Here is a 16,709-nt window from a genome sequence, read left to right on the forward strand (position 1 = left end):
GATCCCAGGACCCTGGGATCATGACCTGAGCCGAAGGCAGACGTTTAACGGCTGAGCCACCCAGGCGCCCGTCATCAAGAATTCTATTACACGCAGCGGCACACCTCTCGAGCCCCCGTATCTCTGACCTTCTCCACAGAGGGGACCGCCGTCCTCTCCTTCAGTTTTATCCTCCGCTTGCTTTCCAGAAATACTTTGACTATGTCCACAGGACACACTGTTTTGCAGGGTTTTGAACGTTTAGGTTCTGCCCCCGGCTTTTCCTTCTCCGCGTGAGGCTCGTGAGCTTGTCCACGGGGCTGTGATTCCACAGTTGTATCAAATGAACACACCTCACGGCCGGAAAAAATCAAACACCTGACGGCGCCAAGAGGATGCGGAGCAACGGGACCTGCTTGTGCCCGCTGGTGGAGAGCGAACTCGCACGCCCGCGGTCGAGAACGGTGAGGCATCCTTTTTGTCCAGTGAAGATGTGCGTTCCCTCCCAGACGGCGCCTGTGGGCCAGGAGGCCTGGGTGAGGGTGTCCGGGAGGTGTCGGGCGCCAGGACCCACGCCCCCACCTCCCTCACCCAGTGCTCCACTTCACAGGCAGACGGGAGCTCCTGGGGAGGACCAGGCACCGGGCACTTGCACCGGGCAGGCAGAGGTGAGCAATCTGGGTTCAGGCCGGGGAGGTATTACTGTCCCACCTTAGATGAGATGCTGAGACTCAGAGAGTTTAGGCGTCTCTGCAGGACTCCGACTCGGGTGTGCCCCAAGAGCTGGTAGTCTGGACAGCCCTGCCCCACTGCTCCGGGGGCCTGCGTGCCCACCAGGCATGCGGCGGGGTGTCTGTGCCCTCCGTCAGTGGGGTGCCCCGGCCCAAACTCCGCCCCGGGGTGTGGTCTGTGGGGCAGCAAACACCTGCCGGGAGCTCCGTGTGGGCAGGACATCCAGGCACTGGAGGCCCAGCCCGCGCCCCCCACCCCACCTCCAGCGCACCCCCAGCAGCTCCCCTGTCCTTCTCTGTCCGCTTCTCCCGAAGCTGGGTGGGCCGGTGGTGGTGGGAGAGAGAGACTCAACTCTAACCAGGGGAGAGGGGCTTGAGTCCCGGGTCGGTCACCACCTGGCTCCGTGTGGCCCACAGTGGCCCCGAGTGAGATGACAGGAGAAGCATGAGGGACGTAGAGACTGGACTTCTCCACGTGTCCCCTCTGACTCATCCTGTGACCCCACCATCTGCTTCATTCCCGGAGAGAGGGACGCGCCGTCCGAATTCTGATTGTGTGGTCTTGGATAGGTGACTTAACCTCTTGAGTTGTCTCCTCCAGTGGAAATCATGGCCGATCACAATAATGTTACTTGCTTCACTACCTAAATCGTAGTTTTTAGAAATTCAGTTTCGGGGAGGATGTGGCGCTTCTTGAGGCAACAGCGGCCCCTGGTGGCCTCGCCCCACGACAGGGCACAGACCCGTGCTCACTGAGCCAGGAGCGGGAAGGCTGCCTCTTTGCGGGGTGCTCACCGAACCCCAGACCCGGAGGGCCAGAGACGGACAGGGACAGCGTGTCTCTGGACCTCCTCTCCCGGAGCAGCCTCATCCACGCTCATGCCCCCCCCATCTGCCCTGCTCTGCCTTCATCCTTCTAAATCGGAGCCCCGCCCTGCACACCTCCCCAGGCCACAAGCAGGGGGTCTTCACGGTCCCCCCCCTCCATCCCCACATCTCACTCTTCCTGGAGCTGACATTCTAAGTATTCCCACATCTTTCCCCCTCTCCACTCCTGGGCTCGGGTCTCATCATGTCGAAGCTTGGTGGGGGCATCGGCCTCGTGACGGGCCATGCTGCCTGTCTCTCCCACCGCCCCCCCACCCCAGTCCTCCGCAGTGATCTTCCTAAGATGCACATCTGACCAGGTTACCCTTCGACTGAGGTTAAAACCCTTCCATGGCTCCTCACTGCCTTGAGAGCAAAGGCCCCACTTTAACCACACTGCATCCTGCTTTGCCTGCCTGTCTACGGATCACACTCTGCGGCCCCATGTGTCGGATAGGCCCAGACGCTCCCGGAGATGGGGGTCCACATGAGTCCTCCGTGATTCCTTTGCAACATTTATTCAGTGCGTATGGTGCCCCTGGCATTCAAGAGGGGCTCGTGAGTACTGTTCCAATACATGAATGAGGAAACCCAGAAGGGTACGCTGACGCCTCCAAGTGGCCTAGAGGGACTGGGCTCTTTGTTCAGTGCTCTCTCCACCCTACCTGCTGTCTGTCCATCAGCCCCCTGGCCAGGAGGAGAGAGGGCCAAGCCAGCCCATGCCAGCCCCATGCCCGCTAGCTGGAAGGAGCGGGACAGGGAGGCAAAGGGACGGGCTCAGTTAACGATAGATGCCCTGGGCTCTGCATTCTGAGGCAAAGAAGGTGGGAGAGGAGAGGTAACCAAACTGAGACCCTCTGAGATCTCCCTGACCCCCTCTCCGGTCCCTTCAGGACATCTGGCAGACCCCCTCCGAGATTCTTTGTCCTCCTAGGAGGGGGAAACAGGGTGAGTGTTGCTTATCCAGTGCTGTAGTCAGCCCCCCTCAGGCATGGACCTCCCCCAGGCGGGGCTCCTTTCATGGAGTCCTCTTGGCACACCAAACCTCACCTGTCCCTCCCTGGGGCCCCCTCTATCCCCCGCCAACCCTGTCCACAGTCTGTTTCCCTTACTCAGCGAGGCCCAGAGGGCAGGTGAGCAAACTCCCGGCCCAGGAGTGGGACACCAGCGTGCCCTTCAGGTGGACCCCCACCCCTGAGGACTGGTCCTCTTGGGAGCCCACGCCCACTCGCCTTGGGGGGCATCACACTTCCCCTCTGAGCCAAGGAGGGAGAAGCTGCAGCCTGCCTTCCAGGGCTGGCCTGCAGCCCAGCGTGGCCTTCCCCATGTAGACGGGGTGCAGAGGCCTTCCCGGCGGCTCTGGGAACGCTCTTCAGGGGGTGTGTGGTGCTCAGAGGCTGCCGCTTTTAGCTTTGGAGCTTAGCTGGGACATGAGTGTATTGAGAAAGTCTTCATGAAACCTTACTCCAAGTTCTCTTGTCGCCCCATCTTCTTCCTCTGAGATCAATTCCAACCTCTCAAGGTCCCTCTTAAAATATGGTATCCAGAACAATCCTCCACGTACGGAGGGCAAGGGGGCTGTCACCTCTGGTCTGCACACCCTGCGTCCGTTAATGGCTTACTTGGCTGGGCAGCCATTTTACAGTGTTGGTTCATGACAGCTGTGGTCTGCTAAGACCCTCAGGCTGTCTTCAGTGGATCCGCTCTCCTCTTCACTGTTCCTTTCTTAGGCTGTTGCCTTTGAAACCAAAAGCAGATTTTTACATTTATCCCTATTAAACGTCATCTGGTTCATTTTTTTCTATCTGTATATTGGACAAATGCGGCTTCTAGGCTTTCACCCGGGTCTTTAACAAAAATCTGCGACAGTTAAGACAGAGGACAGAACTCTGCAAGAAGCCCCACGGAGACTTCCTCTGCTTTCTGAGGAACATCTCTGGGGATGGCCACTGAACTTTGTGTCTGCCCACTGTGGTATCACGTGGCCCATGTGTCCTGGGCCCGGGCACAGAAGAAGTGCAGCCAAAGGCCTCACAAAAATCCTGGTAATCCAGTGCAACCCCGGGGGAGGGGGAGAGGAGGCCATTTGGGCCTCCATGCGCCCACGGAGGGCCTTCTTTTCCTGAATTGGTCATTGCTTCAAATATCACTTAGCTGTTTACAACCTGCTGAGCGCCGATGTGGCTCTGTCAGGCCGTGGAGGCTGGAACCCACTGTCTCCTGCCTTCGGAAAATCAATACCACTCTTCTCAACATTCTAGAGCATCTCTGCTCCCCGTGGTCCCCAAACTCACCACCAGTGTTCATGGGAGAGTTTGCTCCAGTGTAATGGCTCTCGTGGGGATGGTCTTCAAAGACTTCCCCACACGTGGCTTGCTTGATCTTCGGAACAAGCTTATGGGAATGGGTATTAACCTCCTTTACCAACCAGGTACACTGAGGGTCACTTGGAGAAGTTACGCAATCTGCCCAAGGTCATTTAGCCAGAAAGTGCAAAAGTCAGACGCGGGGCTCTCTCCTGGACACAGGTCTTAGGAGCCCACAGCCCGGGCCAGACTGGGGTAATGTGAGGATGGAGAAGGCTCAGCCTCAGGTCTGCACTGACCCTCAGTCAGTCCCCCTTTCTACACCCACTGACCCCTCCCGGGCCTCCGGTCCATGATTGGTAGTGGATTCCAAAGCCCAGCTGCCCTGGGGACAGGGGTGGGGGTATTGGTGGGATGGCCTTCTGGTCACTGTTCTACCCCCACCTAGAAACCCTGTCCATGCTCTGTGCTCCCCAGTTCTCCGTGGACACTTTGGGAGCTAAGTACTGTTTTTTTTAAGTTTTTTTTTTTTTTTTTTAATTTGACAGAGACACAGTGAGAGAGGGAACATGAGCAGGGGGAGTGGCAGAGGGAGAAGCAGGCTTCCCCCGGGGCAGGGAGCCCGATGCGGGGCTCGATCCCAGAATCCTGGGATCATGACCTGAGCCGAAGGTAGACGCCCAACGACGGAGCCGCCCAGGCGCCCCAGGAGCTAAGTACTGTAATCATCTCGCTATATTTATCTCCACCAGCTGACCCTGAGCGTCCATCCCTGCTGCCTTCACGGACCAAACTATGAGCTCCTCCCGCGAGGGCAGCTGGCACTTAACAGGCAGGGGTTGACACTTCCTAGCCTGAACTGGGTTTACGTGAGCAGCAACTCCTTCCCCAGAGATGCCCTCCGTCCCCTTCTGGCCCTGCTGCCCTTCACTCTGCATCTCCACCCCTTACCTGTCCCTCACTTCCTCGCTCAAGGACGCCCTCCTCCGCCTCCAGAACTGCAGAATCCTCAGAGGGATGTTTTGCGGATTCAGTCAGGGAGTGCCAGTAAGATGTTAGAACACGATCTGGCCCCTTACAAAGGCTCAGGAAACGCGCTGGTTGTCATGAAGCGGGGCCTCTTCTTTCCGCCTGCTTCCTCCTCCTGGCCTGGTCTGCTCACCACCAGGGGGCACCCTCTGCCCACGAAACCCGCCCGCCCCCGCCCCCACCCCCACACACCGAGGGAGGGACGGGCCCCTTTGCCTGAGAACTGGGGGAGGCCTTGGCCTACCTGAAACGTGGGTTTGTGAGCCTCGGGCCCTGTCGAAGAGCGGCAGGAAGGAAGGATGGAGGCGAGTCGGGGGGCGCGCAGCCCTCCCGGACCTCCCGGGTCCCGGTGTGTGCGCACGTGCTGCGGCCTCCCAACAGAACATGTGTGTCCTTCTGCCCTCTCTCTGCAACGCCGCCTTCCCCCGGCATTTCTATCAGCAAAACAGACCAACGGCCAGCGGCCCCGTGAGAGGCCCCTCATTGCTCCCATTTTATGGATGAAGAAACCGAGTCTTGAATTCCGGAAGTGGTACCGCTCCTGGGCGTGCTGAGTAACAGAGACTCGCCCCGTCCCACCCCCTCCCCGCACCCAGGCCTCGGTCCCCGGGGCCCCCTCCACAGGCCCAGGTCTGGGCACGGCCTCCTTCCTCAGAAGGCCACTCGGTGGGATCGGATTCCCCGGGCAGCCGTTCCGATCGGCTCCAGGCTCCGGCACAGCGCGGCGCACGGACGCGGGCCCGCCCCGCTTCCCGAACTCCAGGGGTTAAGGCTCGGGTCCCGCCCCTTTTCCCGCCTGGCTGGCGGGAGTATGAATAGCCTCGTTCCCACTCCCGACGTTCAGTCGCCCGGCCGCTCCTCGCCCCGCCCCGCCATTGTCCCCGCCGGTCTCCCTTCTCCCTCCCGGTCCGTCCGAAGAGCTCTGAGAGTTGCTGGCTTCTCCCGCTGCCCCGCGTCTCTCCGCCTTCGGTGGGTCAGACTTGCGAGCAAGATGGAGGGCTGCCTGGGGGAGGAATCTTTCCAGATGTGGGAGCTCAACCGGCGCCTGGAGGCCTACCTGGCGCGGGTGAAGGCCCTAGAGGAGCAGAATGAGCTGCTCGGCGCCGAGCTCGGGGGCCTCCGGGCGCAGACCGGGGACGCCTCCTGGCGCGCCCGTGCCGACGACGAGCTGGCGGCCCTGCGGGCCCTCGTCGACCAGCGCTGGCGGGAGAAGCACGCGGCCGAGGTGGCGCGCGACAACCTGGCGGAAGAGGTGGAGGGCGTGGCAGGCCAGTGCGAGCGGCAGCGGCTGGCGCGGGAGCGGGCGGCGGCCGAGGCGGCCCAGAGCCGGCGTGCGGCCGAGGCCGAGAAGTGCGCCCAGGCGCGGCTGAGCTCCCGGGCCGCGGAGCTGGAGCGCGAGCTGGCGGCCGTGTGCGCGGCGCACGAGGAGGAGCGCGCCGCCCTGAGCGCCCGGCCCCGCGCCCCCAGCCGCCCCGCCGCGCCCCGCGGGCCCCCCGCGCCCGCCCCGGAGCTGGAGGAGCTCACGCGGCAGCTGGGCGACGCGTGGCGCGGGGCGGTCCGCGGCTTCCAGGAGCGCGTGGCGCGCATGGAGACGTCGCTGGGCCAGGCCCGCGAGCGCTTGGGCCGCGCCGTGCAGGGCGCCCGCGAGGGCCAGCGGGAGCTGCAGCAGCTGCGGGCCGAGCGCGGCGGCCTCCGGGAGCTACGGGCGGCGCTGGAGCAGAGGCTGCAGGGCGGCTGGCAGGAGCGGCTGCGGGCCACCGAGAAGTTCCAGGTGACCGGGGAGGGTCGGGGAGCCGCGCAGGCCCCGCGGGGCCAGGGGCCGGGGAGGGCGGTGCGGAGTGCGGCTGCACGCGGCTGCCCGTTCAGGGGCCACTGCCTAGAAAGCCCGCCGTGGTGCCGGAGGCCCTTGACTCTCCCCACTTTGTCTAGAGTCGGGTGGGGATGGCGGGCTTCGGAGCCGTGCGGAAGAGCACACCCCTGGCCGGCACCGGCGGGCAGCGGGGCGGCCTCCTCACTGGCCGGGGCCGCGGGCTTGTCCCCGCCTCTGCTGTCGCTCCGAAAATGCGCGGGCCACCACTCCCCGCCCCCAGCTCCCCCAGCGCTGAGTTGGCCCCGTTCCTAGCCGCCCTCCTCCCCCCGACAGGAGGGGGTCAGGGGCCCTCGAGGTGCGGCCACCAACCGGCCCTACTCCCTTGTCCCAGCTTCTCAGCTCCCCCCAGCACATTCCAGAAGCCGGGACAGCTGCTCCCCCTCACCCCGCGCAGATGGGACCAGCAGCTGGGAAAACAGCCTCCCGCCTGGGCCAGACAGAGGTCTGGCCACGGCCACCTCCCACCCCTCCTCTGTGAGGAGAAAGATTCCAGAACATGTGGGAAGTGGAGGGGGCGGGGGCCTGGTGTGAGGACCGACCAGGAGACAGTGACTGGGACCGTGCTCCGGGCCTCTTGATTAATCGTTTTTCCTTCTGCGTTCACTTTCTTTCCCTCTCCTCTCTAAGCATCTCCTCTCCTCCCTCACCTCCCCTCTCCTGTGGGAGCTGAAGTCCCGTTTGCGCTCCGCATCCTCAGAGAAGGAGCCGGCCCATGGGAGAGCCCGGGAGGGCCATCGGCCTCATCTCGGGGGCTCCAGAGGGGGTGCTCCAGGCAGGACGGAAGGGGTAGAGGCAGGAGTCGGTCAGGGAGCAGGCTAGTTAGTGGGGGGCCGCCCCTTCACGGGCTGCCTCCCCTTGTTCTGCAGCTGGTGGTGGATGCCCTGGAGCAGGAGAAGCAGGGCCTGCGGAGCCAGATTGCCCGGGTCCTGGAAGGTCGACGGCAGCTGGAGCACCTCCAGATGTCCCTCAGCCTGGAGGTGGCCACATACAGGTATGGGTTCGTCGGGCCCACCCAGGTGCACGGATGCACACACCCTTGCAGGCCGAGCTCCGCCGAAGGAGCCCAGAGCCATGGGTGGTGGCCACTGGGCTACCGCTAGGTTCTGTGACTCTGGGCTGATTCCTACCGCACCAGGACGGCTTCCACCCGAGCCCACCTGCTCCCCCGTGGGTTCAGGACCAAAATAGTCTCCTGTGCCTGGGAAATCTCCCAAGGAGAGGTGAGGCTGCTGAGTGGGACGGCCTCAGGAGAGACAGCTGGACACACGTGGGGCCTCTCCATCCAGAGCCCTGCCAAGGGGCTGAAAAGCCCAAAGTGTGTGTGTGTGTGTGTGTGTGTGTGTGTGTGTGTGTGCGCGTGTGTGTGCTCACGCTGAGGCGATGATGTCCTTGGGCAGCCCCACAAAGGAGGAATTGCAGGTTGGGGGTGGGGCACCTGACCCGGGCCTCGGTCTCCTTGTCTGGAGATGGGAGATGCGGGGGGTGACATCCAAGGCCCTTCCATCCTGAATGTCATGGGCCTGACTCCCCTCGAGCCCTAGCGCCCTGGCTGTGCCCAGCCCTTCTGCTGATCACATTTCCTGTTGGCTCCAGAAAGGCTGAGACCTAGCAAGTGCTGCCTCTCTCAAAGCCACAGTCTCTTCTGGGAAACTGGCCTGTCCGGCTGAGGACCCAGTGATGGAGCCTGAGGACGGGGCTTTGCCACAGGGTGGGGGCTGGGGCTGGACATGCAATGAGGACAGTACCCGGAGAACTCACAGGCCAACTAAGACAGCGGCCCCGGGACAGGATCAGGAGGGCAGGGGAGGCAGGGCCCTGAGAGGGAAGGTCAGTGAGGGTGTTGGGCTGAGGAAGAGGGCGCTGTACCTCCACGGGGCACAGAGCTCAGAGAGCAGGTGCCCCGTCAGCAAGGACAGAGGTGAGACCATGGCAAACACTAAGCAGACTCAGAGTCCTTGAGAGGAGCAGGATGTTCTGCATCACCCCTCCCCCTCTCCGTGCCCTCCTATTGCCCCGTGGGGCACGGAGGCAGGGTCATGGACACAAAGACCTCCATTGCCCCGAAAGGCTTGGGATCCAGAGTACTTAGAGGTCCCAGGATGAAGGCCTTGACCCCCAATCAAACCACTCAGGCGAAGGGTCTGGGCAGGCTTAACCACTGGTTTTTGAGGCATGAAAAGGATTTGGAGAGAGAGAGCGGAATTCATTTGCTTTTGTCTGTGACCAGCTTTGGGGCCCCTGGGGGAGAAGGAGGGAGGCTATCCCATGGGAACGGCCTGAGAATTCCCACTCCCCCCGGGAAGCCCCCTACTCAGACCCTCCTACTCAGACCCTCCGGAGGGCACTGTGGACAAAGGCAGCAATTAGCATGAGAATGGGCCCCACAGGGAGGATGAGATCACTGGGAGGGGGGGGCTGTGTGGGTGTGTGCGCACTGTGTGGGAATCTGCCCTGTGTCCCAAGTAAGCCTGTGATGCTGTGGGGTGTGTCCATGGGGCACCCCGGGTGCAGCCAAGTGTAATCCCACGCGTGGCCTTGTGCTGCAGTGGACATGAAGAGGAATCGGGCAGGGCCAGGGACACAGGCTCAGCCGAGTCCTCCCTGGCTGGCTTGCCAGAGGGCGGGTGGCTGACCCAGCATTTCCTCCCTCATCCGCAGGACCCTCCTAGAGGCCGAGAACTCCCGGCTGCAGACCCCCGGCAGCGCTTCCAAGGCTTTCCTCGGCTGCCAGGGTAAGAGGAGGGGCCAGACCCTCCCCCCCACTCTCTCCTTTGCCCTTTATACCCCAGAGTGACTCCTCTCCTGGGAGACCCAGTCTAGGTCTTGACTCCTTGGCCTCCTGTAGCAGTGAGTGTACTCTCCACCCAGCCCGTGGAAGGTGGGGGCAGGGCTCATGGGCGCTCTTGCCAGAAGTGGTAGCTGCTTTGAAGCTCCGGGCCACCACCAGTCCCTACTGACGCTGTTTCTTCCCCTCTGCCTTTCCAGACCCTAAGCTGGAGCTGCATTTCCCTGGGACCCCAGAGGGCCGGCATCTGGGACCTTTGCTCACTGCCCTGAGCCCTACTTCCCTCTCCTTGCCCTTGCCTGATACCCTTGAGACACCTGTGCCAGGCTTTCTGAAGAGCCAAGGATTCCTCCAGGCCCGTACCCCAACCTTGGCCAGCACCCCCATCCCGCCCACACTTCTGGCTCCCTGTGCCATTACAGATGCAGAGATCAGAGCCCAGGATGCCCCGCTCTCCCTGCTCCAGCCACAGATTGGGAGGCAGCAGGTTCCAGAGGCCCTGCACGCTAAAGCCAAGGTAGCCATCCCTTCCAGCATCCTGCCAGGACCAGAGGAGCCTGGAGGCGAGCAACAAGAGGCCAGTACTGTCCAGTCCCCTGAGGATCATACCTCCTTGGCCCCACCCCTCAGCCCTGACCCCTGTAGTTTGGAGGCCAAAGGTAGAGAACCCGGTGGGTCTGGAATGGCCAGCAGATTCCAGGAGGAAGGTGAAGGGCAAATCTGGGGGCTGGCAGAGAAAGAAATGGCCATAGAGGTAAAAATGGTGAAGAGTTTGCAGCAGGAAACATGGCAAGAAGATGGGGATCTGAACATGAAGGAAATCCAGGACTCCCAGGGTCCTTTGGAAAAAGAAACTCTGAAGTCTGTGGAAGAGGAAATTCAAGAGCCACTCATGTCTCTGGAAAAACAGACCCATGAGGCACTGAGATCTCTAGAGAAGGAGAATCCAGAATCTCTGAGGTCTTTAGAAGAAGAGAGTTTAGACACATCAAAAGGTCTAGAAAAGGAGAATCAAGAGCTATTGATGTCTTTAGAAGACAAGGATGCAGAAGTAGTGAGACCTCTAGAAGAAGAGACTCTAGGACTACTTAAACCTGTAGGAAAAGAGGACCCACAGACATTGCAATCTCTAGAAAAGGAGAATCAAGAACCAATGAGGTCTCTTGAAGGTAATCTAGAGACATTTTTATATCCAGAAAAGGAAAATCAAGAGTTAGTAAGGTCTCTAGAAGAGAACTTTGAGTCAAAAAGAGATTTAGAAAAGGAGACTCAGAAGCCACTGAGGTCTCTAGAAGATGAGAATCTAGAAAACTTGAGATTACTAGAAAAAGAGAACCAAGAGTCTCTGAACTCTCTAGAAGATGAGAAGCGTAAGACCTTGAGACCTGTAGAAAAAGAGAACCAGGAACCACTGAGGTCTCTAGAAGAAGAAGACAAAGAGACATTGAGGCTTCTAGAAAAAGAGAACCGAAGGTCCTTGAGGTCCCTAGAAGAAGAGGAGCAGGAGACAGTGAGACCTCTAGAAGAAGAGAACCAGGAGCCAGTGAGGTCTCTAGAAGATGAGAACCAGGAGACATTGGGACCTCTAGAAAAAGAGAACCAGAGGTCCTTGAGGTCTCTAGAAGAGGACCAGGAGACAATGAGACCTCTAGAAGAAGAGAACCAGGAGCCAGTGGGGTCTCTAGTAGAAGACCTGGAAACACTGAGACTTCTAGAAAAAGAGAATCAGGAGCCAGTGAAGTCTCTAGAAGATGAGAATCAGGAGACATTGGGACCTCTAGAAAAAGAGAACCAGAAGTCCTTGAGGTCTCTAGAAGAAGAAGGCCAGGAGACATTGAGGTCTCTAGAAAAAGAGAACCAGGAGCCAGTGAAGTCTCTAGAAGAGGAAAACCAGGAGACATTGGGATCTCTAGAAAAAGAAAACCAGGAGCCAGTGGGGTCTCTAGAAGAAGAAGGCCAGGAGACATTGAGGCCTCTAGAAAAAGAGAACCAGGAGCCAATGAGGTTTCTAGAAGATGAAAACCAGGAGCCAATGAGGTTTCTAGAAGATGAAAACCAGGAGACATTGAGATCTCTAGAAAAAGAGAACCAGGAGCCAGGGGAGTCTCTAGGAGAAGAAGACCAGGCAACATTGAGACCTCTAGAAAAGGTGAAACCAGAGCCACAAATGTCTCTTGGAAAAGACCGGGAGATATTTAGACCTCTTGAAAATGAGAATCAACAGTTATTAAGGTTCCCAGAAGAAGAGAGTATAGAGACAATGAGATCTTCAGAAACTGAGAATCCAGAGTCACTAAAGTCTGCAAGAGAAGACTTGGGAATATTGAAATCTCTAGAAACTCAAGAGTCACTGTGGTCTCCAGAAGAAATGAATCAGGAGACAATGAAACCTCTAGAAAAGGAAATTCAAGAAGCACTGGACTCTGTGGAAGATGACCGAGAGACACTGAGACCCCTAGATAAGGGGGACCAGGAATCACTGAGATCTCTGGGAGGGTGGAACCTAGAGAATCTGAGACCTCCGGAAGAGCTAGGTCAGGAAAGTCAAAGGAACCTGACCGAGGAAGAGACGCCCGAGCAGATGGAGAATCCAGAGTCGCCGAGGTCTTTGGAAGAGGAAGGACAGCAGTTGCTACTGTCTGCCAGCCAGCAGGGGTGGGAAGATGTGGTGGGGGACCGAGAGCTGGAGCAGGATTTGCCCCCTGGCAGGGCGGCAGCGGGCCAGGAGGCTGAGGCAAAGCTGGACGTGAGGGAGTGGGCTGGCTTCGCCGGGAAGGAGTCTGTGGGGCATGGACAGCTGCGGCTGGTGACCGCAGGGGAGGTCTGGAGCACAGGAGAGGGGCACCCAGGGAGCCCTGAGCCCAAAGAGCAGAGGGTCCCAGTTGAGGGAGCCAGTGGGGAGGGAGGCACTGAGGGCTTCCGGGACCCCGAAGGGCAGCCAGAGCAAGTGGGGGTGCCAGGCCTCCAAGCTCCCCAGGGAGTGTCAGAGGCGAGAGAGCCGGTGTTGGAAGGTAGAGATGAGTCCCTGGGGGGTGGCCAGGCCTCCCCAGAGGTCACTTCGGGGTTAGCGACAGCTGTGGGCAAGTCTGCTGCGGGAAGCCGGCAGGGACCAGAGCAGGAGGTGGTGGGGCTGGAGGACCCAGGCCCCCCGGCCAGAGAGGAGGGGGAGGCGTCACCCATGGGCGAGGAAGGTTTGCAGGCAGAGAGGATGCAGGGTTTGGAAGGGCCCAGAAAGGACCCAGAGGAGGCAGCTGCTCTGGACCCAGAGCTTTCCACCCTGTCCAGGAAGAGCACAGACCCCCTGGAGCTTCCCAGGGGCTGGGAGGAGGCAGAGCCGGAGGCCCCGTGGGGAGCAGAGGCTGGGCTCCCCGCCGACACCAAGTGCCCCTCTCACAGTGGAAGCAGTAGGGGTACCCCTCAGCCCAGGCCCCTGGGGTCAGAGGAAGCAGGAAAAGATGCAGAGCTAGTGCTGGGGCCCCCCAGCCCAAGGCCCACTGAGCCCCGGGCGCCCACCCCAATCCCTGGAGATGCCCCTGGGCTCGAGCTCCTGGCTGAGGGGAGCCAGGGGGCTGGCTGGGGGCTGGAGGGCAGAGCAGAGGCTCTGGGAAGGCTGGAGGGGGAGCAGGAGAAATTGGGTTCTGAGGGGAGCCCTGAGGATCTCCAGGAGGAGGGGGAGGAGAACAGAGAAGACAGCGAGGCTGATGAGCTTGGGGAGACTCTTCCTGACTCCACTCCCCTGGGCCTCTATCTCCGGTCCCCAGTCTCCCCCAAGTGGGACCTGGTCGGAGAGCAGAGGCCCTCCCCTCAAGGGGAGGCCAGAGAGGAAGGCTGGGATCCTTCTGTCCCGTCCCCTGAGGGCTGTGGGGCTCAGCCTGGGGAAGAGGAGGAGGAATGTGGTCAGGACTCTGACTTGTCGGAGGAGTTTGAGGACCTGGAGACCGAGGGTTCTCTCCTTCCCGGCATCCCCGGGGAGGCCGTGGAACCTCCAGGCCAAGTGCCTCAGCTGCTGCTGGAGCCTGCAGCCTGGGACGGGGATGGGGAGTCCGATGGGTTTGCAGATGAGGAAGAGAGTGGGGAGGACGGAGAGGAAGACAGAGAGGAAGAAGATGGGAGGGAGTCGGGGGCTGACCAGTGGGGCCCAGGGTCCTCTGTGGGCCCCCTCCCGGCCCTGAGTGGCCCTCAGAGAGGGAACTTCCTGGGGTCTGAGACCACAGATGGCAGCGTCCCCTGGGATGATGGCCTCAGGGGCATGGCAGCCGATGTCCGCATGACTGCCCTGGAGACTGAGTCCCAGGACAGCACGGAGCCCTCGGGCTCGGACGAGGAATCTGGCCCTGTTCCCTTGGAGAGGGAGGACCAGGTCCCCGGCCCTCTGGGAACCCTCAGTGGGGTGGGAGACATGGGCCTGGGAGTGGGGGACAGCCTGGGTGTCAATGGCCAGGGCCCCAGCCTGAAGGAGGAGTTAGAGCGTGTGAATGGGGGGGTGTTAAACGGGCTGCAGCAGTCCGAGGGAGGAGGGCAGGGGAAACTGGGGGGCCCTGAGGTGGACCAGGGCAGCCCCTTGGAAGAGGAGGAGGACGAGGGGGGTGCCCTGAAGGCCCCTTGGGCAGGACCTCCTCTTCACCTTGGCGTGGGCCAGTTCCTGAAGTTCACTCCAAGGGAAGGAGATGTCGACTCGTGGTCCTCAGGGGAGGACTAGGGAGAGCTCCTCCTCCCTCACTGAGGACTCGGGGTGTGTGTGTGTGCGCGCGTGTCAGGGGGGTCCCTCAGCCCCCTCCCGGCTCAGAGGCAGCACCCGTAAGTTATGGTCCCTTGCCCTGTGGCTTCTGTCCCAGAGGCTGGCCGGCCAAGGTGAAGCAAGGTGTGGTATGGGGGTGCGTCCCAAGAATGGAGGCTCCAGAATGCAACCCAGCCCCTCCGACCCTGCTGTCCCATGAGGCTTCAGCCAGCTGAACCACTGTAGGACTAGGCCCCTTTCCTCCCACACCCCTTCTCCCCCTCCTGCCATCTGGAAAGGGCTCCTCCCAGGGGAGGGGGCTGTGGTGGTCCTCACCACAGGGCTCACCAGCCCTGTCCCCCCTCGCTGCACCCTCTTGGGGTGTCTGGCCGCTGGGTGAGGGTGTGCTCCCAGGTCCTGACCCCCGTATTCCTGCCATGTTGTGTCTGGCTCATCCCTGCCTGAATAAAGTAGTTCTTCCACCCCCAAAGTCTGGACTTTTCCTTCCCCAGTGTGGGGGCTCCTCAGGGCCAGGCGGAGTAGAGGAGACAGGGTGACTGGAGAAGAAGCTAATGTTGGGGAGGGGCTGCCTCTGAGGAGAGAAGGAACTGGAAGGCCGCATGGGGCCCGGGGAGGGCTGGGTGGCAGTCCAGGTGACCCCAGTGCTGGCAGAAGTCAGGCCCATCATCGTCGCTGCCCACAGCGCTGATGACAGGGATTAGGCCTGGGGCCACCCCACCTTGTGCATCCTCCCCGCTCCCCCGGCCCCTCAGTGCCGCCAGGATAATGAGCCCCTTGCCTCCAAACCCAAACAGTCGTCTGGCCTGCAACGTTGGCTCCAAGTGGCTGGGTCAGAGCAGGATGCGGGAGGCTCTGTGGCCTCCGGTCAGTGTTTAACCTCTCTGGACCTCAGACTCAGCTGCAGTGAGGGGCGCTGGGCTGGGTGACGGGGAAGGGGTTGGGGGTGCCTCGGGGGCAGGAAGAGCAGGAGGAGGCTGGGGAAGGCCGGGGCGGGGGGGCTGCAGCTTAGATCTTCAGTGGGACTTGCCTCCCGAAGACGGGACGAGGCCGTGAGGTGGGGGTAAACCGAAGCTGTCAGGTGTGAAGGAGCCAGGGGCTGTGCTCCCAACTGGGGTTCGGCCTGGGGTCCCCCCAGCCACGGCTTCTCCCCGCCCCCACCTCTCTCCCCAGGAGTGCTCCGGGTCCCTGTGAGGGGCAGGGAGAGACCAGGGGTTCCCAGGTTAGATGGGGCCCGAGGCCTTGAAGTCAGGATACCCAGGGAGAAGCCGCTCCTGGCTCGGCTCCGCGGGAAGGAAGGGCAGGCAGCCCCTCCAAGTGTCCGGCTGGGGGCGGGGTAGGGGCGACCGAACAAACGTTCCACATTTGGAGGCCAGCCCAAGTCCGGGAGCAGGCTCTTCCTCTCCCCAGGCCCAAGGCTGAAGGCAGGGGGACAATGAGAGGATGGACCCCAGCCCCAGTCCCAGCCCCGCTGGCTCGCACTCGGGTCCTCTGGCCAAAGAGGGGTGGACGGACAGGAGGCGCCCCGAGAGACTCCCGCTGTCTCCCTCTCCACTCAGAGGAGTCTCTGTCTTGGGCGCCGAGGCCCTCATGTCACACACACCCCTGCCCTTGGGTGCAGGATCCTGTCTGTCCCCACCCTTCTGGCAGCCCAAGGCCCCTGCTCTCCTTCCTGTACCCAGTGCTGGCGAGGCCTGGTCTGATCCCGCCAGCCCGCCGGGCCCGGGGGCCAGCACTTCGGCATCCAGGCAAGTAGGGCGCACCCGCTGCCCCTCTTCATGGGACAGAGGAGCCCTGTGCTTGATTTCCCCAGGCCCTCGGGCACCACCGCCTGGGCCAGGGGCCAAGGACAGAGGCCACGCCGAGCAATCCTTCCCTGTCCCCGGGTGTCCCTCCTGCCCCCTGATGCTGGGATCCCTGGTCCCCTACAGAGTCACCCCCACAGTCCTGAACAGGGGGAAGGATGTGAGTTAGAGGTCAGGACTTCCGGAAAGGGGGTAAGTAGTGGAAGGTGTGTTCTCTTTGGAAATGGCAGTCTGTCGATGCAGCAAGAGAAATGAAGGCTGGACAGTAACAGGGCCATTCCGGGAGGTGATAAGAGGAGTGTCACTTTTCAACAGATATTTGCTGAGCACCTACTATGTGTTGTCACTATGCAGACACCGAGAATCCAGGGTTCCTTACCCCCTTCTAACTGAACAAGGGCTCCTGAATGGAAGTCACGTTTGAAGAGAGCCGAGGAGGAGGTTGTGGGAGCGCAGAGCCAAGGGGCTGGGGAACCTCACCTGATCTGGGCTGCGGGGGAGGGGGAGGGGGAAGGAGGGAGAGGGAAAGGATCCTAGTCAGAGGGAACAGCATGTGCAAAATCCTGGGGCAAGACCAGAGAGCCCAGGGGGTTGAGGAGCAG

General features: G+C 61.2%; 1 protein-coding gene across 3 annotated transcripts; it reads left to right on the forward strand.

The window, feature by feature from the left end:
* Window positions 1–5,740: 5,740 nt before the first annotated feature.
* NES (nestin) lies at window positions 5,741–14,774 on the forward strand. Of its 3 annotated transcripts, XM_036118239.2 has the most exons (5): window positions 5,741–6,683; window positions 7,649–7,773; window positions 9,441–9,514; window positions 9,768–11,571; window positions 11,605–14,774. In XM_036118239.2, exons 1-5 carry the CDS (start codon window positions 5,904–5,906, stop codon window positions 14,264–14,266), a joined length of 5,445 nt encoding a protein of 1,814 aa, XP_035974132.2. In that variant the 5' UTR covers window positions 5,741–5,903; the 3' UTR covers window positions 14,267–14,774. The 3 variants fall into 3 exon arrangements, with proteins under 3 accessions (XP_035974132.2, XP_035974131.2, XP_035974133.2); XM_036118238.2 differs by having other exon boundaries at window positions 5,742–6,683; window positions 9,768–14,774; XM_036118240.2 differs by having other exon boundaries at window positions 5,742–6,683; window positions 9,990–14,774.
* The last annotated feature ends 1,935 nt before the right edge of the window (window positions 14,775–16,709 follow it).

Source organism: Halichoerus grypus, chromosome 7, assembly GCF_964656455.1.
Source record: "Halichoerus grypus chromosome 7, mHalGry1.hap1.1, whole genome shotgun sequence".
In the NCBI taxonomy this organism is placed as follows: domain Eukaryota; kingdom Metazoa; phylum Chordata; class Mammalia; order Carnivora; family Phocidae; genus Halichoerus; species Halichoerus grypus.

Excerpts from the sequence above, each read along its gene's own strand:
- NES (XM_036118238.2), top strand. The coding sequence starts at position 5,904 with ATGGAGGGCTGCCTGGGGGAGGAATCTTTCCAGATGTGGGAGCTCAAC. Across the intron at positions 7,774-9,440 it reads CTGGAGGTGGCCACATACAG|GACCCTCCTAGAGGCCGAGA; the intron begins GTATGGGTTCGT and ends CCTCATCCGCAG. Across the intron at positions 9,515-9,767 it reads GGCTTTCCTCGGCTGCCAGG|ACCCTAAGCTGGAGCTGCAT; the intron begins GTAAGAGGAGGG and ends CTGCCTTTCCAG.